The 22,730-nt window shown below is 35.2% G+C and overlaps 1 protein-coding gene across 9 annotated transcripts in view; it reads left to right on the top strand.

Moving 5' to 3' along the window:
* The window catches only part of trv (trivet), a 287,082-nt gene that overhangs the window by 244,422 nt on the left and 19,930 nt on the right, over nucleotides 1-22,730 (top strand). For all 9 annotated transcript variants that reach the window (XM_067762225.1, XM_067762222.1, XM_067762220.1 and 6 more), the window contains exons 6-8: nucleotides 9,745-9,934; nucleotides 13,669-14,061; nucleotides 22,318-22,474. In XM_067762225.1, the coding sequence (XP_067618326.1) occupies nucleotides 9,745-9,934; nucleotides 13,669-14,061; nucleotides 22,318-22,474 (740 nt within the window). The remainder of the gene's footprint in view (nucleotides 1-9,744; nucleotides 9,935-13,668; nucleotides 14,062-22,317; nucleotides 22,475-22,730) is intronic.

Here is a 22,730-nt window from a genome sequence, read left to right as displayed (position 1 = left end):
GACAAACAGCAGCAAGGTGAGGTGAGCAAAGCAAAGAAAGTTATGTGTGAATTAGGGCGCCATGTTGCCGGTAGCGTTGAAATAAAAAAAAAAAACTCTCAAAAGGGAACACTTCAAATGTTTTAAATATTTTTGTTGCTGTTTTTCTATGTATATTGTTTAGTTTAATTATCGTTTGTATGATGGTAAAATGTGCGGCGTGGTGAGCAGCTCATGGTGGTCGTCGTGGCACATACATACAATAAATTACTATTTTATAAAGGTGGCAACTGCATCACACAAAATGAAAGACAACAACAAACAATCTAGCATTATATTGCATACTTGAATATGAGCTTCGTGCTAATGTTTCCTACATTTAATATTTTAAGCATGAATGTATGTGTGTGTATGATTTATGTGGTTTTCACCATGCAGCAAAAAATCCTAAACTAGTGGGCAAGTAATCTAGCTCACTTACTAGATCTTAGAACGTTTGAATGCGGAAAATCAAGTATTTAAATATTACGGATTATCTCTGGTGTTATTATTTGTCGCATTACATTTTAACGCCTCAAATGCAATATATGTGACCCGGTCTATAAAAAGGTGGCTTATGACTCAAAAAAGAAATTGCGAGAAACAGCTGTTAAAGATAAGCAATGCATTTCTTCAGTTCCTTAGTAGATTTTCTTTTCAATTATGAACAGTCATGCCCAAAAGGCAAAGCACAAACCAGTTTCTAACCGATATTTTGGCTCCATTGCCATCGAAAAAAATGCTTGCTGTCAAAAAATCTGAGGATGCTTCACCAGCCACCAAAGTGGCATCGAAGGAACCAAAGGCTTCATCGTCTTTCATTTGTGCTCTTCTTTCTCTACATTTTCAGTACACTTCTAAGCAATTTAGGACTTTCTAGTTTTCACCACGTGAAAGATCGTCTAAAAAACTATTGAAACCAAAGAAAAAGTGGAAACATTTTTTTTTGAGTCATAAGCCACCTTTTCATAGACCGGGTCACATATAGCGCTTTCCACGTTAAACTTGACTAGAAAACTTGATATCTTCAAAATCCACCAAGGTTGGTGAAAATTTTGTCATTGTAAGGTACATCATCTGTAGTACCACAAGTAGGAATTGAAATATGAACATATACAAGCAAGAGGACTATCACCAAGGCAGCATGACTTCAGGCCTGGAAAGTGCACTTTAGACACCTTTACAAGCGTACAAATAGCACAGCAAGATAAAGCTGGGGCTAAGTGAGTTGCCCTCCTTGCAATCCTGGACGTAAGAAACGATTTGAACAGCGCGAGAGCGGCAGACATGCTAGCCGATTTGAGAGCAGCGATTCCAAACAACCTGATACCTACATCGCGTCATCAGAAGCCAACTCAGTTATAGAACCCTTACATGTCAAACCTCTAGGGTCCACGCACTACGAAAGTTACATTGGGGGCAGCACAGAGATCAATTCTTGGTTCTGACTTGTGAAACTCTAGTTACGATAAAATTTACAATCTTGAATTGCCTGATGGTTATTCTTAATTAGATAAGCCGACGACATTGCTGCAGCCATTACAGCCCGAGACACAAAAGAGGCACACTTAAAATGTAGCCATGATATGCCCAGTGGAATGATTAGATGCGCCTATACTCCAGTTGGCTGCAGAAAAGAAGTTTTGATACTCCTAAGAAAAAAACATAACCGTCAGAAGTAAGCTTTGAGACTTTCTTCGGAAATATAACATCAAAGAAGGCAGTCAACTATTTTGGAGGAATGTTAGACCGCCGACTAACATATCTGGCGCAAATTTAACATATGAGTGAGAAAGCATCTAAACCGGTACCGCTGTTTAGCAGCCTGATGGCAAACATCGAAGGACCAAGAAAAAGCAAAATGAAACTGCTGATGTACATCACCCTATCCAAGTGTCTATACTGCTCCGAACTGTGGGCAAACGCACTTTGTAAGAAGAATCGTTGTAAAATAATCATTATATCATCTTTAAAGTAAACAGCAGCTAAGTGAGTAGCCTCCGTCTATCGCACTGCGTCAGCAACAGCCGTACAAGTAATTATCGTAAAGTTTCCATCGACCTATTAGCGCTGGGAAGGAGAAGGTTATGGCTAATACAAAAGCAAACATATCAAGAGCGCATGAAAGTCCTTAGGAAAGAGAGCAAGAAAGAAACGTTCTGGTTGTGGCAAGAGTGGTGGGAAATTAATAACGAGGCAGATGAACAGCGAAATTTATAACAGATGTTGAAGCAGGGGTACCAGCAGCTTTGTCAAGGTTATTTACTACGTAAGCCAATGCTCTCCGGTCACGGATCCTACAAAAAATATTTGGCCCGTATAAAAAGGGCCGAAGCACATTCCACATTCTCACGATTGAGCGAAAACTGACAATTAATCGAGGAAAGAGTTGGCAAAATCACTGTCGATAATGTCACAGCAAAATTACTGAACGACCCAACGACCCAGAAGAGTGGCAATAAATTAGTTAGTTCAGAGAAATCGTACCCAGAGCAAACACATGAGATTTGGGCGCAGGAACAACAGAACAGCTCTTAGAAAATTAGAAACATGTAACGTCACTCTGAAGTTACGGAAAGGTAGTCCCAGGGTCAGCGATGGTTATAAAGCTTTGCGGGGCTATGAAAATTTTTCTACATTTCAGCTTTTAAATTGCAGCACAACGGAACCCAAAATCTTAAAACTGAGTTAAGGCTACCTTGAAATGGTGGGTCCGGGAGGACTTCACATAGCCAAAATTAATCCATAGTGTTACCAAAAGCTTGCCCAATACCAAACTGCAAACTCCTATCAGAAACCAAGTCCTATGTTTTGAAATAACGCCCTTCCCTTGGCAAAAACTAGAAGCTTTCTAAGACCTATGCTAATTGCTGCTTCTATACCTGATAGTTGTTACACTCCTAATAGCTGGCGTGAGTACAGGGAATGAGCACAAAACGTGCTCGATCTTTTTTTTTCTACAACCTGCACTTCTTCCGTCTGCTAACACCGACAAAGCCTAATTGAAAGGTATGTGGCGCAATTTTCAGTCATAATACTCATAATACTCAAAATGAGCCTTCAGTCCCCTCTTTTTAATTATAAGAGTAACTTTGTTAGTCTAAAGTTAAAGGACCTGGACATTACCTTCAACACTTTGCAGCCCTGCGCTTGGTTTCACGCCTTTCATGCCGATAATGTGCAGCTCTCGCCTTTTTTAACCTCGCCAATGTCATGGGGACATCTGCGGCACAGGCTTCGTGGGATGCGCTATGTTTAGATAGCTTATATGCTTTTTCGAATATTGATGTAAAACTCTTTCTAGCATTTTATTTGGAATTTTGTCCCTAACTAGTTGCTAATTTAGAGATAAACTAGTTCATTTCTCCTAAAAACTGGTATTCGCTTTATTTACAACGATGTACGTAGTTAATATCACACACACACACACACCCATACATACACATACGGTAATATTTACCTTTTGCGCTACGGCAATAGCGTTAAATAAATTTTAGCCTTGTTATGAAGGTATTTTTATTATAAAAGCATAAAACGATTTTTTTTTTGCTTTTGTTTTTGGTCTTCTCTTTGTGTAACTTTGCTGTATGTACTTATTCTCATACACTGCTGTTGCTGTTGCTTTTGGTCTATGAGCGCTTGGCATGAGATTTTTACACCGTCGGGCATTAGCACATTGCCTCTGAGCTCAGTTGGGTAGGAAATGAGTTTTACGAAAAAATTTCTGTTGCATGCTTTGAAGTAATTCTACTCTTATGCGCCGATTTTATTGTTGTCCTTTGGTGTTCTTGCAATGTAATAACTGTACTTAATACATGCAAGTTATTTCTGTAAGCTAGGGGGGTAAAGTTGATGTGAGGCTATGCACTGTTGTAAAAGTATGAATAAATAAAATATACATATATGCACAACAGGTGCGGTTCAAGTATAATTTTTAAACATATTTTGAAATAGAAAAAGTTCGTATAGTTATGTTTAACTGGCCGCTCAATAATAGACTGAATGAGTTCACAGTGTTACCGGAAGTTTAATTAACGACGAAGTGGAACCCCCTATAAAAAACGAGGACTTACGTTATAAAATAACTCTGTCCTCTTGGCAAAAACTTTAAGCTTTCTAAGACCTATGCTACTTGTTGCTCAAAGATCTGGTAGCTGTGTCACTCCTTATAGCTGAAGCCTTACTATGGCAAGCGCAGAGCACGAGCACAAAACGTACTCGATCAATTCCTCCTTCTACCCACACTTTCTACATCTGCTATCACTGACAAAGCTTAATTTAAAAGCGTTTGAAGCCAGAAGGCAGTGTCAAGTGTCATAAAACCCATCTTACGCCTACAATACCTTCTTTTTAATGATAAGAGTAGCTTTTTTAATATAACTTTGACCTATTTCCCGCTTGGTCGATTATGTGCAACATTCGCCTTCTCTCTTCATCTCGCCCAATCTTATTGGAACATCTACGGGTCAAGCTTCGAGGGATGTGCCCTTTTTAGGTAGCCCATCCAATTTTTCATTTCCATCTATTCCCATATGCCCTGGCACCCAATATAGATGTATGCTTCTCCCTATTTCGATTCCCTCTAGGAATTTCTTACACTCCAACACATTTTTAGATGTTGTGCTATGTGAGCTAGTTGCCTAAATGGCTTTTTGGCTGTCAATAAAAAAGCTCACGCGGCTAAAGTTTAAGCAATTTTCTTCCAAAAACACCGTATTTGTTTGTCGAAAAGTCAACAAAACAAAACAGATTTTATATGATCTGCTTATTTCCGGATCGGCGAATTATAGCGCAGATACCAGGCATTCTCTTACTTTGAAAGCTTTGGCCAAGACGTATATTGCCTCTTTGTAGACAAGACCATATCCGACTTATCGTCGAAATGATTGAATAACTATGATAATATCCCACCTTGTCACGCTCATGCGACATCCATAATCTTCCTGCAATTTAACATGCAGCTGACCCATCTGATTATGACTGGATGTATTTCACTGTAATTTAGAATGTCTATGGTCACCTGTTTAAGGACGTTGTTGATAGCTCAGGAAATAAATGAGAGAACTCCGGTAGACTAATTTTATTCTAGGCCTTTTGTATATTCTATTATAACCACACTATAAAATGCTTTGTCTACCGACTTTTCTTTGGTGTACGCTTGTTTGGTGGGGAGAAAATTTTTTTCATCCATGTTAAATTTTACGGATACATCTATCAGCCTCTCAAAGGTTTAGGTGTATGTAGTCTTTGAGATACTTAAGACCGATCTACACCTTCTTTAGTAGGAAAGCTTCACTAGCAGTTCTGCAAGAGTGATTTACGCAAAATCTGCATCACCCGCTTCTGTGACATCAGTTTTCAGTATATTCTGTCCCAATTATAGAAGCGCCACTGTATTGAAAATTTACACACTGCTATACTCATAAAACGTACGTATATAAATAAAAGTTTTATACATATGTTCATACATATATAAATACGCATTCAACATTTATATACATTGAGCTATAAACACGCTATGTTGACATTACTTTTTTAAACAGTGCAAATTTAGTTTTAACCTGAAAAGGGCTAATTAGTTTGTTTCCGCACCAGCAATTGCATGCCCATTAACATGCTAATAGTACACAGACTTACATACATAATCAGAAATGTATAAGCATATATACATAATTATTCGGGCCTGTTCTGGATTTCGATTCCTATCAATTTATTCGGAATCGAAATGGATTGGTGTTCTGAATATCGATTCGGGCCAGACTTGGTCGATTTGAAAAGTGTTGCCTCTGAGCACTTGGAATCGAAAGTAACTAGCCTATTAATCACAGATAATTACATTATTTTTCCCACAAATAAGTTTTATTAAATTATTCATTTTATTTTGTAAGAATTATAACAACTTTTTGCTGTACTATTTGTTTATTTAGTATAACAAACCTTAATTTTAAATTTTCTATCAAAAATTTTCCAAGTTAAACAAGGCGATACTGGTCGAAAGGAAACCGACGTGTTCTCAATTCGTTTTACTTTTCAAAACGAGTCGGAATTCAGAACAGGCTTGATTATATACATAGGTGCGTTCATAAATGTTTTGTTTACTTTAGCTGAAAGCAAAAACAGATTTTGGTAAAATTTATAATTTTTTTTAAGAAAATTGTAGGGTCCTTGAACACACAAAATTTTTTTAAGTTGCACCATGAAAGGATGAGATAAGGATGAACTATGCATATTAAAAACGAAAAAACAAGTAAACGTGTCTAAGTTAGGGTGTAGCCTAACATTATGTACTCAGCTTGAGCTTCAATTGTACATTTCATTTCAGATAAATTACTTTTCTACATAATACGTGGCACCGCCCATTTCAAAGAAAAATGTCTCACCATTTCCTCTTACAGTAAAGCTTGATAAGTTAAATATCATTGGTCGAAACTATTTTTTGCTATGTTAGAGCTTATTATTCTAGTCTACGACCTTTTTAAACTTGTTTTATATCTAAGTTGCCGTGGCCTTTAACCAATCCCGTCCATTTTTACTAGAACTACTTCCTATAGGGAAAATTTTTGTACCCAATTTTATTACGATCCGTTAATTTTTCTTCGAGTTATGGCTCCCGGACATAGAAAATTGTTTAGTCATAAATGGGCGGTGCCACGTCCATTTTTAAATTTTAAGTTTTTCCTATTTATTGTTATAAATTCACTTGGGAAATGATATATCATTGATAAAAAGCTATTTTTGCAAAGATATAGCTTATTTTATTCGTCCCCGACCCTTTTAAAAATCTTTTATATAAAAGTGGGCGGGTTCCTTAACCAATTTCGTAAATTTTTCTTCAAAGCATTCCTTATAGCAAAGGCAAACTCTCTGCCGAATTTTGTTATGATAAGTTTAACGATTTTTGATTTATGATTAATAATATTTGTAAAATTGATTTTATCACAAGTGGGCAGTGCGACGCCCATTTAAAAAAAATTTATCAAGAGTCTCAATATCAGTCCACATTCTAGGTGTATTATTTACTAAATTATCAGGTTTTTTTTGTTTTCCAAAATGTTATATATATAAAAATTGGGCGGGGTTATCATCCGATTTCGCTCATTTTCAATACCAATCTACTCTGGGCCTAGATAAGCTCGTATATCAAATTTGGTGAAGATATCTCAGTATTTACTCAAATTATCGTATTAACGGACGAACGGACGGACATGCCTCAATCAAATTTTTTTTCGATACTGATGATTTTGATATATGGAAGTCTATATCAATCTCGATTCCGTTATACCTGTAAAACCAATCCTGATCCAATCAAAATTAATAAACTCTGTGTGCAAAGCACGCTGAGTATAAAAATCCGAATTAGTAATATATGAGTCGGACTCGTGCGCACTTTGCGCAACAAATATGAAAGTCTCATATCAAATATCAACAGAAATCAAATCAATCAAACAGCTATAAACTTACATGCGCTTGCGATGCCATCTGGAGAATGTTAGCAACGGACGGTAATGCAGTGTTAGTTCTAATCAAATATTCACAATAGTTCCACAGTACAAACATATTCCTTTTTGTGCTCAGAATCGTTTATTTTTAACAAATTATTTTAACAAAATATAGCTAAACAAAAGCACTACGACTAATAATGCCCAAAGCTCGCTAATAGCAAGAATCCCCATCTTTAGAACCAAAACTTTTTATAGATTTGGATTCCAAATAAGAATGAAAAAGGGACGTGTACATAAAAGCAGCAATTAAAAAAATAAATAAATGTAAAGCGCGATAACCTCCGAAGACATTTAAGGCCGAGCTTCTCTTCCAATTTGCCTCGTGCTCCTTTTAATTTTTCCTACAAATTGGCGGGACGAGAGCTACTTGTTTTATATCGACTCCGAACGGCATCTGCAAGGCAGATGAGTTTTCACTGAAAGATTTTCATGGCAGAAATATACTCGGAGTGCTTGCCAAACACTGCTGAGGGCGACCCCGCTTAGAAAAATTTTCTTCTAATTGAAAAACCTTATTTCTAAAATTTTGATGTTGCTTTGCCCGGGGCGTGAACCTAGGATCTTCGGTGTGATAGGCGGAGCACGCTACCACCACACCACGGTGGCCGCCAAAAACAGCAATTAGAAATAATATATTAGATTCTTGCTGTATTCCTAAGTTACATGTTGGACTTTTTGACTAATGACTGCTCAAATTCCAAGTAATTTCTTTTTAGCCAATAATTAAAGGAGACATGAGTTTTTAACATCTAAAGGCAGATATCTAAATCAATTGAGTTCCAAGTATGTCTTATAAGCTGGAGTAAACCAACAGTACTTCTGTCTGCTTAGTCGATAAGTCTAGTAGTGTAATTTTCATCTAGATGTTCTAACGGAAGCCAAAATAAAACTAGCAGTTTCAGCAAAGCTTTTTTGTCGACACACAATGAGTGACATTAAGAGTGTAAGAGTTTTCTTTCTTACTTAATTGGCGCTTAGTCGCTTAAACGGTTATGGCCGCAAACAAGGCGCGCCAGTCGCTTCTTCGTTGTGCTAATTGGAAGCTGTACAAGCTTTCTTCGCTCTGCCAACTGGCGCCAACTGGTCACACCAAGGGATTTTAAATCGTTTTCCACCTGGTCCTTCCAGCGGAATAGGGGCGGAATGGGCGAAAATTAAGTAAAATCTCGAAGTTTTATATTTCTTAGACTAAATTAATTGTGCTACAAAACTCCATACTAAAAAAAAAAAATTCAGAAAACTTTTAATAACAGGTTCGCTAGTTTCGTATTTTTTTTCTCGAATATTCGGTTTTTCTCAAAAAAGGTTTAGAGAAAAATTTGAATTATTTCAGTTACAGATGTAATTAAAGATTTTTTTAAATTATTAAAAATAAAATAAAAATAATTTAGTTTACGAAATTTAATTAAATATGAAATTGCTATTTTTATGTTCGCTACTCTACACCTTTTTCAAATGTACCTCAAAAATTTTAGGATTTCTTGTTTATAACCGTGAAATGTACATCAGAATAATCATATTTACTTCACAAAGCATAAATTTGAATTCCGATAGTGAAGTGTAATTCAGAAGTCGTACAATATACTTTAGAGCAGTCAAGTATAGTTTAGAAAACGAAAAATGTATTTCAGAAAGCGAAAGCGAATTGAATTTCAGAAACAAGTTAATTATAATTTGGGATAGTTAGCGGAACTTCAGAAACCGGAAATTGTATCTTAGAAACCACTTATTGTGCTTCATTGAACTTCAATTGTATTATACTTTGATGGGCTGTACGTTTATTCAGAAACACATCTTACAGTTCAGATTGAACAATTAACTATTCTGAAGTACTATTGACTATTATGAAGTGCAATTAACTATTCTCTGAAGTATGAGTAACGGTTTGTGACATACAATATTTCCCGTTTATGAAGTACAATTGACTATTTTGTAGTCCATATTACGTTTTCTGAAATACAATTGATTATTCTGAAAAATAATTGACAGCTTTCGGAATACAATTGTTTATTCTGAAATCAATTTTATGGTTTATGAATTACAATTTAGTTTAGTTCAAAAACGATAGCTTCTTCAAAGAAAATCAATTATGTCACGTATATTTTCACAAAACCTTTTATATCATTAAACAGTATTTGATTTGCACTTAAATTAATCATATCTTACAATCGGAATACCAAATATTATAGCAATACGATATTCCATTTTCTATATATTTCAACAGAAAACGTCAAACCATTAACATTCGATGAAGTCTACATACAAAGCAGTCCCACAAACTGTACCGTATATGTTGGTGGTGTTAACAGCGCCTTAACTGCACTTAGCGAGGAAATCCTGCAAAAGACTTTCACACCATATGGATCGATACAGGAGATACGCGTCTTTAAGGATAAAGGCTACGCATTTGTGCGGTTAGTATTAGCAAAGGGACATACATCTTAACTAATCATATTATGACATATTCGCACACGCGTTCACCAAAAAGGCGCCGATTATAACTTACCCTGCAAAAAATTGTGCTAATATTCACCTAAAAGTGTCATACCAATTGCCAGCGTATGGGGTAGAATTTGACTTTGAGTTGTGTGGAACGACTAACTTTGGGAACTTAATCTTAGCAATCCTTTTTTTAGCCATAGATAACATATTTTTATTTGTTTTTTTTTTAATAGTTGCCTAACTGTAAACATTTATAATCATTATGAACTACAATCAACGACTAGTGTCTTTATTGTACTTAACTAATTTGATTGCTTTTACAATCTGATGCAAAACGTCTGTTTTCGTTTGTTGGCTTATTTTTAACAATAATGATTGTTTATTTAAATATGTTGATCGTACGTCGAATATTTTAGTATTGATTGTACAATAAATGTTCAAAGCCAATATTTTGTAGCAATTAACCCTTAGACTACTGGTGACGTAAATTGTCGTTAACGCTATGCTGTGGTCTGACAGACCACAAGGTAATGTATACGTGCCACTACCCAAAAAAAGTAATTGAACAAACCAAATGTATTACAATGATTATTTAATTCAAAAATATAGTCAAGAATTGTTGCAAAAATGTAAGAGTGTTAATTTTCTTTAATTAATATGGCCAGTCTGAATGAAACTAGACTCGTATAAGTCCTTAGTTCGAGGAGTCTCTTGGTGTTTGTTCAGCAATGCATTTAAAACACACTTAACTTGAGTGCGAATCACAAACCGGAGATTTACATTTCATGCAATTTAAACACGTGTTCCTGTTTCTTCTATCCTCCTTATAGCAAATACGACAAACAGGCCGGTTAAAGGCATATATTGGCAAATTATTTTGTATTGGCACTGAAGAGCATGAAAGCTGAAGAGAAATTGTTTATAAGAACACTAATAAGGTTTAAGAAATTCAATTAACTTACGAAAACATTGAACACTTTCACGGCACCTTTGATATGCTGGAATTGCGATATATTCGGCTTGGCTGCTCCTAACTCCATGTGTGCTTTAACCAATTGATGTGCTAATTCAATCAGAAATTCCCGTCGTTTATCAGTTCCCCTCTTTGGGTATAATTCACCAAATATGATGAGCGAGCGCTGAAACGTTCAGCATGTTGTAGAAGAACGCAAGTGTCCAACGCCTGGTTTGGCGTTTGCAAAAGTAAAATGATATCATTTGATCTATGTTGTCTACTCCCGTCTTATACATATTGTAACCTAATATTTGCAGGGGCTTGCTGGCCTCCCCATCAACGTCTGAAGTGTAAAGTTCTGTTGAAATAAAAATGAGAGACTTGGGTTTCTTTGGCACGTACGAGCATAAAGAAAAGTATTTTTCGTAGAAACCGAAGATGCTGCTGTTCAGTGAACGAGTAGAAGATGTAAGCAATTCTGGTGGAATGAATATTTTATTCTTGCGAACAGTTCCAACGAAAGCCAAGTTTTTCTACATAATACGGCTAGCTAATTCTAGTGATGAAAAAAGTTGTCAGCGTATATTGTTCGTGCCGTGCGAAAATATTTTTGAACTAAGTCCATCACAACCCGTAGACCTTGATTTATTTCCATAGGTGCATCGCTTAGTTTACCAGTATAAATTTGGCCCTTCAATGGATAATGTGATGTTGAGTCACAACCCCACCAAACTTCTTCGACGACAAGCAAACAGCTGCTAATCAATCGTTTTAAGGTAGACACAGTTTCTACGCTGTGGTCTGACAGACCACAACCTGGAAAAACGCACATATAAAACAAAACGATGTTTTGTACACAAAAAATTAGACAAACGATATTGTTCTGTACTGGATTAGAAACTCCTCATGGAAATTTATAAAGTCATAAGACGGTTTGTCGAAAAATGTAGGGGAAACCAAAAATTTTTATTAAAATTTTTGAAAATGGTCTGTCAGACCACAACGCTAGTCTAGGATTAAAGATTGTAGAGTAAACTAGATTGCAATCACCTTGTAGGTTGTTATTGCTGTACAAATAATGAATGTAAGAAAGATTTTGATATTTTTTTTCTATTGTGATTCAATCAAACTTTATGGCAATTCTTAGTCAAGGATTGCACTGTTTCTTTGACTGCTATTAGAAATATGATTTATTTTTAGCGATTGTAGCATTTTAATTTTACAATGAATTTGCAGTTATGAACTGCAATTGATTTTATTATAAGCATTACGTTTGCCATCAATTCGAATGCTATCGGTTCTGAGACTCAATGCTGTAAAGTGCTTAGGTTTTCGGACTAATTAGGACCTCACATAGACTGAATGAGTCTATAGTGTTACCAGATATTTGCTCAACGGCCAAGCTGAAAACCCCTATCAGAAACGAGGAGTATGTTATAAAATAACACTTTATAATTAATTAATTGCACACAAAAAATAATAAAAATCATTGTTTTTAATTTATTGATTACTGCAATATTTTTATTTATTTTTGATTATTTTTGAATGTTATCGATAAATTTTAACGGTCTGATTAATTTTAGGTATTGGATTATTTTTAGCTACTACAACTATTATGTTCGATTGTTTTTTAATGGCTACTAATCACTGATGATATATAATAAAAATAACCCGAAATGATTAATTATTAATTTATCTCCCACATAATTTATATTATAATAATTATTTATATAATTATTTATTTTTAACTGTTCGATTAAAACAAATATTTAATTATTTCAAATAATTTTGGTTATTTTTAGGTAAAATTGAAATTGTTATTTTATTGGTGCAAATTAATTTTGATTATTTTTAGTATAAAGCTTATGCAGTTAAATATTATAATTGATAAATTTTAATGGTTTGGTTAGTTTAATTATTTCATTATTTTACATATTTGATTGTTCTAAATATGAAAAATATATAAGTTTTGCAATTATATTTAATTTTTTTTAGCTATGGTATAAAATTTCTCTTAAGATTAATAATTAATTAATTTCACACACAAGTTATTTAACTAACTATTTTGAAATGAGTTATTAATAGAAAAACTGATTATTTCAAATAACTTAGTTATTTTTTTGTAAAGAATCAAAATTAATTCTGATTATTTTAATTATATAGTTGATACAATTAAATTATTACTTTTGGTTGATTAAAATTATTTGATTATTATACCTAACTGATTGTTCTAAACCTAAAAGAATGGAAAAATTTTCCAATTATTTTTAATTACTTTTTAGACTAATTAATTATGCCATGCGAAAAAATGAATTAATAATTGAAATTAAGAAATTAATGATTATTACTGTTGACGAAAATGCTAAGTTTTCGGTATGGTTTATTTCAATATAAAATGATCAGAAAAAGTATTAGTCGCATGATCCCCTGCGCTTAATCTTGTATGCTACGCTAACTAAGCACATTTTTTTTGCAGGGCAAAGCAATGGGCTTCACATAGAAATATATTATGTTCAATGATTTTCTATCCTTCATACAAGTACAAGTACTCGTACATATAAACCCATTAATTCATTATTTGATTTTGTACTTAACTCTTTCATGTTGGCTCTTCACATTATTGCGCTGTTGCTTATTGGTCACCATCAAACCGACGACAACGACGACGACGCCACTTCTATACTCAAACTCATACGCACCCACGCATATTAACATACATACATACAAACACACATATACATATATATACAGATTTTCAACGAAGGAAGCTGCCACACATGCCATTGTCGGTGTACATAATACGGAAATCAATGCACAGCCTGTTAAGTGTTCGTGGGGTAAAGAGAGCGGTGATCCAAATATCGCGCAGACAATCGCCAGTCAGGCGCTTAATCCTGCTGCAGCAGCTGGTTATCCGTATGGTGTTGGTGCTGCTGCAGCAGCAGCTGCTGCTTATGGTCAACAGTTGGCTGCCACTGGTTGCTGGTATTCACCAACACCAACATATTCCGCTTCGTCAACCACAGCAGCTGTAACACCGGCTGCTGCTGCAGCGTCTGCTGCCGCGGTACAAAATCAATTCTTGCAAGGCATTCAGGGATATCACTTTGGACAATATGGTGGCTATCAGCAAGGATATATGGGGTAAGTCAAAATATATAAACCTACATAGGTATAATGCACATACATTGTTACTCGCATGTATGTATGTGCATAGCTAAGCAGTCAAGGCACTTTGTAATCAGGCAAGTGCGCCACCGACTTGAGCAATAGGTACAGTAGCTATTAACATAATTGAAGGCGATAATCGTTGTGTGCATTGGGATATATATATGTGAGTCACATTTTGCAAAGCTCTCATTGTTCAAGTAAGAAGAGAGCGTTAGTGAGTCTACCATAGCTATGGAAAGATATGTTTTGCAGTTCAATCGATATTCAGTTTCTACACTAAATGAAGACGCTTATCATTATGCGTGCGTAAATTTCTTCGATAAGCCATAATTGGTAGGCATTGCTCTATTCAACGAAATTTGTAATAACTTCAAATCGACTTCCCACAAGTAATGAAGCATTTCATTCCAAACACCATCTACAGTAAAGAAATTTCAGATCTTTAAAGCAGTACTTCCGTATGAAGTTATGCTCAATTTCAAAAGGCTGAACAGTATGATTGTTTTAACGGTACCAGTTTTTTAATTGTGTCTATAGGCGCATACTCAATTTTTTTAATTTTTCAATTCGCAAGTCGGAGAAAAAATTGAAATCCGTGTGTATTAGCCTGGCCCGGCGCTAAATACACTAGAGAAAACTACAGGCGACGGATGTCTTCTTATGTCGCCAGAACATCATCTACACAATGAGGCGGTCAAACTCCCCATAGAGGAGAAAGATTAATTGCTGACAAATCGATTTGGGTTAAATATAGAGAAATTTGGGTATCCTGGGGACTTAAGGAGTCTCCGTAAGCACTTTTAAGAAATCCGGCCACTTGAATTATATAAGCTAAACAGGCTCCCAGCCTAATATAGAGTAAGGATCAATGACCGACAACCCTCGTTATCAGAATCCACTACCGCAAATTCGCAGTTGAGGAAAGTAGCGCCCGTACAGTCTTATATGATCACGTATCGAAAAAAAATCAGAAACTGTCAAAAGATTCGTAAAGATTGTATAAAATTCAAGATGTAATGAATATTGGCAGCCACCATTTCACATATTTTCCTTATCCGATTGCCTATTTCAGAGCTATTGCGATTTAAAAATTTTATTTCGATCACGATACGGGCCTAGACTTCCCATCTAGGCATAAGTTACTGTGGCATAACTTCGATATATATACTCAAATAGGTTAAACTTTATATTATCCAGTATCAACCCCACAATGTATGTCCTGTGTGCAATCTGACTCCACATGATAACAACAATCTCTTTAGTTGCAATATGGTACCAATGCTTCTTACACCCATGTATTTTTGGTACAGCCAACCAAAGGATATTGAATACAATTCGTGAGTGATCGCAGCTATTTTACTTCTACAAGAAAGAGAAGAAGAAGAACGAAATTTCTTGTTTCCGATATCTTAATTTTGGATACCTAAATTTATAAAGTCCAAAGACTCAATATCATTGATTTAGATTATAACGGCTATCAAATTTCAAATAATCGTTAGAAATATCTAAAAGTGTTCTGTTGCCAATGAGAATCGTCCTTTGAACTATTTATTTATTTATTTATTAGTCTAGTAACAAAAATGTTTAGTACAGACACTAAATTGCAGAGACCAGCTTACATTAAGCTATGGAATACATTAGCAAAAAGCATTTATATTATTACAGTTTAAGTAGTTTTTTAATTTAAGTTGAAAAACGTATTTTGAGTCCGAGAAGTCAATATCCAAAACACTTGAGAAACAATTTATTGCTGATAGGGCTCTGTTAATATTCGCTTTTGAGTTATAAACAGTTCTACGCGGCCCTATGAAAAAGATTTAAAAGCGGCGGGGGTTTGTACAGGGAGTATTTAAGCATACATACACTGAAAGAAATGGTGCCAATAACCAAAAATCGGTGCCAATAATCACAAAATCGGTTCTGTTGTTCTTGACTTAACGGAGATTCGGTGAAATTGGTCGATTTATGGTTAATTTGACTGAGTTCTTTGTCAAGCGAACAAATTAGTTTAGTCATTTAAACAGAAGATAAATTATCGCTCTTAAGTTAACAAAATTCTGTAAAATTGACAGGATCCTAATTAATCTAACTGGTTTTTTTGTTAACACAACTGATCTCACTGGTCATTTCAAAAGTGATCAACAAATACATGAGCAAATTTCAAAGAGAATTTTGCGCCAACTGCGCTCTCTACTTTGTACTTATGTATGCACATATTTACGTATATATATATATCTGGCGGCCGCCGTGGTGTGATGGTAGCGTGCTCCGCCAACCACACCGAAGGCCCTGGGTCCACACCCCGGGTAAAGCAACATACAATTTTAGAAATAAGGTTTTTCAATTTGGAGATGAAAAGATCTCAGTGAAAGCTCTTGCAAATGCCGCAACATAGGTAGTTTCGTACAAAGCTGTCACAACAACTTTTTTTGTTTTTTTGACTACTAAAACGGTCAACTACGAATCAAGCATTTGTGCGCAGTTGGTTCAACATCTTGTTGCGATGGAAAAAAATTTACAGAAATTTCGGTTGAATTGATCCGTATTTCGGTTGATTTTACCAGTGTTTTTCTTTCAGTTTAGTATTTCAAGAAGCAACGCGCAGTCGATTTTACCCGTGAAAATATCGAATATGAACTACGAGGCCAAAAGTATTCTGCGGTTGTCTAGGGATAGTAAGGAAAATAGTTGGCAACGTATAGTCATTCTGGTGTGATTGAGTCACAAAATAATTAAAAAAGGTTCAAAACTAACTGTTCCAGGGGTTGAAGAACTCATAATTTTCCTTTCAGCCTATGGCTAACTGCGTGCTAAAACACAAAAGTCACAAAAAAAAGGTATGGATATCCAAACCTGCACCTCTATAACATTTCTAAATTAAGATAGCTGAAGATGATTTGGCAATTCTCAAAAGCTTCATTTTCGTTCCAAAGTCTTAAGTTTAAATGGCTTCCTTGATTTACAGTTCAAAATTTGATATCGATATTAGTCTAAAGCTATTTCTATTTTTGGGAAGCGACAATGAGTGGCGTCCTTTTTTATTTTGTCAATAAACTAAAATAGAAGTAAATACCAGATAATCAAAGCTAAAATCATTCTTTTGGGCATTTTTTAAACATAATCAATATTTTTTCTAAATTTTTCGCTATTGTTTGCTAAAATTTATATTGGTGGCTGCCGCTTTGAAAGTAATCTAGAAGCCAATGCTTGGCTTCGGTTCTCCTCAAGCTTTGCTTTATTCAAACCAATTCTAAATATTCTCGCGGAATTTTGTTCTTGCGGATTTTTTTATTCCCGCGGAAAAATTCATCCAATTATTTTCTCTTAGGGAGAAGAATAATTGGGGAATAGGAATTTCGAATTTTCGAAGTCAGCTGTTTTGTCAATTGAAATTTCGTTGCGTATTTCTTATTTTGTTTAAAAAATGGAAAAGTTTAATTATTGTTGCGAATTTGTTTGAAATTAAGAAATAAAATATAAACAATGCATAGTATTGCATTTCATGTGATATTCACTGAAATGAGTAATGAATTGGTGCCACAGCAACATCAACAGATGAGCATAAGAAGAAGAAGACGGCGGGATAACACAAATCCGCCGGAGTTGCCTGCTTTCATTCAGCAAAACTACTTTCTCGCGGCCAAGTCGAGTTGAATTAGTCTTTCATCATATGCCAAAATCTATTTAAGCCTTCTTAAAAATCCTTGCGCAATTTCTGGATGGCTGCATCAAATATACGAAGGGCTCTTCCGTTGCTTATGGTATACTTTTCGACTTAAAATAAAGAATATTTTGGTTGTTGTTGTACTAACAGTGAGGATATTGTGGTAGAATGTAAATACATATCTTAGCACAAATTTGTACAAATAAGTGTTCTTTCTTAAAAGAACCAATTTCCTTTGACTATTTTTATACATTCCCTTTAATTTAACTAGTAAAAAAACTCCTATGAAATGGCAGAGAAATCTCCCTCTCCCTCACAATCATAATACCTACTTTTCTCCCATAACCGGTTTCCGCTTTTTCGAACATTGTTCAGACTACGAGGAATGGGAGAAGGGAAAAAACTAGCACGGAATTTTCGTTTAGATGCCGTGTTTAATGTTATCAGCCCTATCAGAAAAAATTACAAAATTTGCACGCGGCGATGGTTACTAGGACATTTTTCTGAATTTAGCTTCTTTATCAGTTAGCTTTTTGTGGTCTTGAGTATTGAACTCGAAACTCTCTACATTGAAAATGATGCTAAGGCAGATGCGTCTATCTACTCAGTCATATGAATGCCCCACTGCACTCTTTTCGTAAATTTCCTCTAAGCATTGCCTTTTTGTTGCCTTTCCTTTTAAACAGAATCGTGTACATATATACTCCATGTTTTTTAAACCAAATTCTGTGGAATAATTTTAGGTACGTTCAACTAAACTAGCATTGGATTTTATAACAGTAGTATATTAGCGATACTTGATATAATAGTTAACAGAGGGAGAATTGCTAGTAGAGCACTGCTATAAAATCCAATGTCACTAATCAAAGATCTGCTGAACTAACCGAAAATTATTCCACAAACATTGGATTGAAAAACATTAAAATAAATATGTATAAATATGTACCTAATTGTGCAGCGAGGCATTTATATGACTTAATAGAAAAATTCTCATTTGAAATCGAAATCATCTACATTCAAAATTATGCTAAGGCAGATGCGTCTGTCCACTTAGCAATAAGAATGCCCCGTTTTACGCGTTGCGTTTTGTTTGCAATTTTTGCCCTTTTTTGCTGTTCAATTTTATAAATATTTATGTATATAGAAAATAATTTGTAAAAACTGACTCGAGGTCAGGTGTTTTAAAAAACACAAAGTTTTTTGTTTTTCCCTTCTTCAGAGACCATCTTCAGGGGTCGCTGAAGAAATATATATTTTTAAGTATATATTTACTCTCTGTTTTTATAAAAGTTGCAGGGAATATATTTTTGGTGTGTTCAATAAAACTTGATCAGTGACACTGGATTTTTATAGAAGTGCATTATCTTATATATTATTCCTAATTGCTGTTTTTACGTGCAGGTCCCTTTTTCGCTCTTATTTGGAATCCAAATCTATAAATAAAGTTTTGGTTGTAAAGATGGAGATTAGTGCTATTAGTGAGCTTTGGGTATCGCAGTGCTTTTATTTAGCTATATTTTTTAAAAATAATTTGTTAAAAATAACCGATGGTGAGCACAAAAATAAAGTAGAAACCCTGGAAGAAAATAGCCCAAGTCAAGCAGCAATTAAGGCAATTATCTCGCATACCGCAGCACATAAATGCGTGTTAGAGTGTAAGCAGTCCCTGGAGAGAATTGGAACAGGGAGAAGCATACATCTATATTGGGTCCCAGGGCATATGGGAATAGATGGGAACGAAGAAGCGGATGAATTAGCTAAAAAGGGCGCATCCCTTGAAGCTTTCTGCGTAGACGTCCCAATTAGACTGGGCGAAGTTAAGCAAAGGCGAGAGGTGCACATGATCGACCAAGGAGGAAAGGCGTGGGTTCAAGCGCGGGGCTGTAAAGTGTGGAATATTATGTGCAGGTCTTAAACCCTAGATTAACAAAGTTGCTTCTATCATTAAAAAGAGATGACTGTAGACTCATGACGGGTACTCTGACGGACACTGCCTTCTGGTGTCACATGCCTTTAAATTAGGCTTAGTCAGTGATAGCAGATGTAGGAAGTGCGGGCTGGAGGAGGAAATGATCGAGCACGTTCTATGCTCTTGCCCTGCGCTTGCCAGGCTAAGACTCCAGATATTAGGAGTGATACAGCTGTCAGATCTAGAAGCAGCAAGTGGCTTAAATCCTAGGATGCTTCTAGTATTTGCCAAGAGGACGGAGTTATTTTATAACATAGGTCCTGGTTTTTGATAGGGTTTTTCAGTTTGGTCGTTAATATAAACGTCTGGTAACACTACGGACTTATTTAGTCTATGTGAGGTCCTCATGGACCGGCCAGTTCAACCTAACCTAACAATATTGAATATTTGATTAGAACTAACACTGCATTACCGGCAGTTGCCAACATTCGCCAGATGATTCATAGAACAGCTGATTTCTGTTGACATTTGATATGAGACTTTTGTATTTTGGTGCGCAAAATGCGCACGTATCCGGTTAGTTAGCTATACATATTTACGTTAAAGCGCTAATAATGCACTGCTATAAAAATCCAATATCTCTGATCAGGTTCTGTTGAATGTGCCAAAAGGCCTTCCGCGAATTTTGGATAAAAGCATTGAGTATATTTCATATTTCATATTTATTTATTCAGTCTATGATTTACAATAATTTTACAGACTAGATTAACAAAAATTTCTTATATATAAGTAGAAAGTATTAAAAAATTAACATAATATAGAGAATAACACATTTTTAAAAGAAAAGCGTGATACGGAAAAATCAATACAATGATCATTGTTTAATGAGTTGATGGCAATTAGAGCGCGTGTGATCGACCCATTTAAAGCATAATTAGACTTAAACTGATGAATAGAAAACATGTTAAGTTGCCGCAAATTCCGTGATGGATTGTAAAAGTTCAAAGACTCCAAAAGCATGGGACAATCGATATTGCCATTAATAACGTCGTAGATAAATATTATCGATGAGATAACCCTTCTACTCTCTAACGTATGCACATTTATTAGCCTACACCTTGAGATACATGAGGGGAGAGGCAAATCAAATCTTATATCAGATAAACAGTAGTTCATAAATATTTTTTGTACAATTTCAATCCTTTTCTTATGTACCTCATAATAGGGACTCCATATCATGGAACCGTATTCAAGTCTAGATTGTACAAAGGCATTGTACAATAGCTTTTTAGTATATGGGTCCTTAAACTCAGATCCATTTCTCTTAGTAAAGGCCAAATAGGGAATATGCCTTGGGGATTATAAAATTTAGATGCTCAGTAAATGTAAACGATGAGTAGAATACAATACCCAGATCTCGGATTTTGTTCACCCTAACTAAAGGCATATCACTGACGTAATAAGTTGAAACCAACTTATTATATAATTTTGAGTATGTTACGCAGTAACACTTGTTGGCATTAAGTGCAAGAATATTTTTTCAGCACCAGCCATTAAAATTATTTAACTCTGATTGAAGAGCGAGAGCATCGGACTCATTCTGCTTGAAACAAACACTCACGTAATTTATAAAAATAATAAAAAGAAGAGGACCTAGGATACTTCCCTGAGGCACACCTGAGGGTGCTACGTATGGTGATGATCTTACATTATCAATGACAACAAAATTTACTCTGTTAGATAAATAGGAATTTATCCACTGCAAAAATGCGGAATCGAAAACCAATTTTTGTAATTTTGCCAATAGAGCTCTGTGAGATACTCTACCAAAAGCTTTAGATATGTCTGTATAGATGCACTCAACTTGACAGCCATCTGTGAAAGCCGAGATACAATAATTTGAAAAAAATAGCAAGATTGGTAACTGCTGAACATCCTGGAATGAAACCATGCTGATATGGGCAGATATAATGCTTAACCAATGATAATAATTTACTCATCACCGTTTTCTCAAAAAGTTTAGAAATAACCGGAATCTTCGATATTGGACGATAGTTGGTAACATCATTTTTACTACCACTCTTATGAATACGTTGGATAAAAGTAGTTTTCCATTCATCTAAGAAAATTTCCGACCTTAACGATAAGTTGAATAAATGCAACAACGGTTCAGCAATGGAACCAACACATTGCTTTAGAAAGAACGATGAGAATTGTTGAAAATCACATTCCTTTGAATTTTTGATAGTCTGAATACTTAGCGTAATGTCGTCAATATTAAGAACTAACGGAAAGCAATTAAAGGAAGAGATTATCTCATTCAACATGGCTCCATCGGCAGTCCACGAATTACCAGTGGCAAAGTTTGCTTTAAGAAATTCCGCAAATAAATTAGCGGATTCACTAGGCGATGACGCTTAAGTATGGAAAAAAACATAAGAAAAAAAAAAAAACAGCAGAGACAAATAATAAAAGGTGCAAAGGGGCATTTAGATGGCTAAGTGAATAGAAGCATCTGTCTAATTTAATTGGAATTATAGCACATACGACAAATAAGAGACCTTGTAAATTGATTTTAAGAAATAAATAAAATAAAGCAAATTAACGGTATGTGTAACTAATTTCAAAAAATGTCTGCTTCTTTATTATTTCGTAGCATGGGCGTTCAAATACCCGCCACTTGGCAAGGAGTTGCCACACAAGCTCAAATATCTCCTGCTCAACAACTGGCGACGGGCGTGCCTGGTGCTGCCCTTCCACAAGCTGCCGGCGTTGTTGCCTACCCAATTCAGCAATTCCAAGTGAGCCCACAGGTAGGTTTCGTTTACTGTTAACCGTGTATATGTTATTATTTTTTATAACAGCAGCTGCAAAAATTATGCATGTTGTTGTTTGTATTTGTAATAATTATTGTTATTAAATTCAGTTGACAGTTGGAGTTGCGCAGTTGAAAAGCATTTTGCATTTAAAAAAAATTTTCCATATACTGCCTTTGCGTAATGTTTGCTTGCATGATTTATTAACCTTCTGTGTTTTTTATTAAGTCGAATGTATTAAGAATGCTGAGCT

This window comes from Eurosta solidaginis, chromosome 1 (genome assembly GCF_040869045.1).
Source record: "Eurosta solidaginis isolate ZX-2024a chromosome 1, ASM4086904v1, whole genome shotgun sequence".
NCBI classification, from domain to species: domain Eukaryota; kingdom Metazoa; phylum Arthropoda; class Insecta; order Diptera; family Tephritidae; genus Eurosta; species Eurosta solidaginis.
Note: the sequence above shows the minus strand (reverse complement) of the source record. Positions and strands in the feature narration are given on the sequence as shown.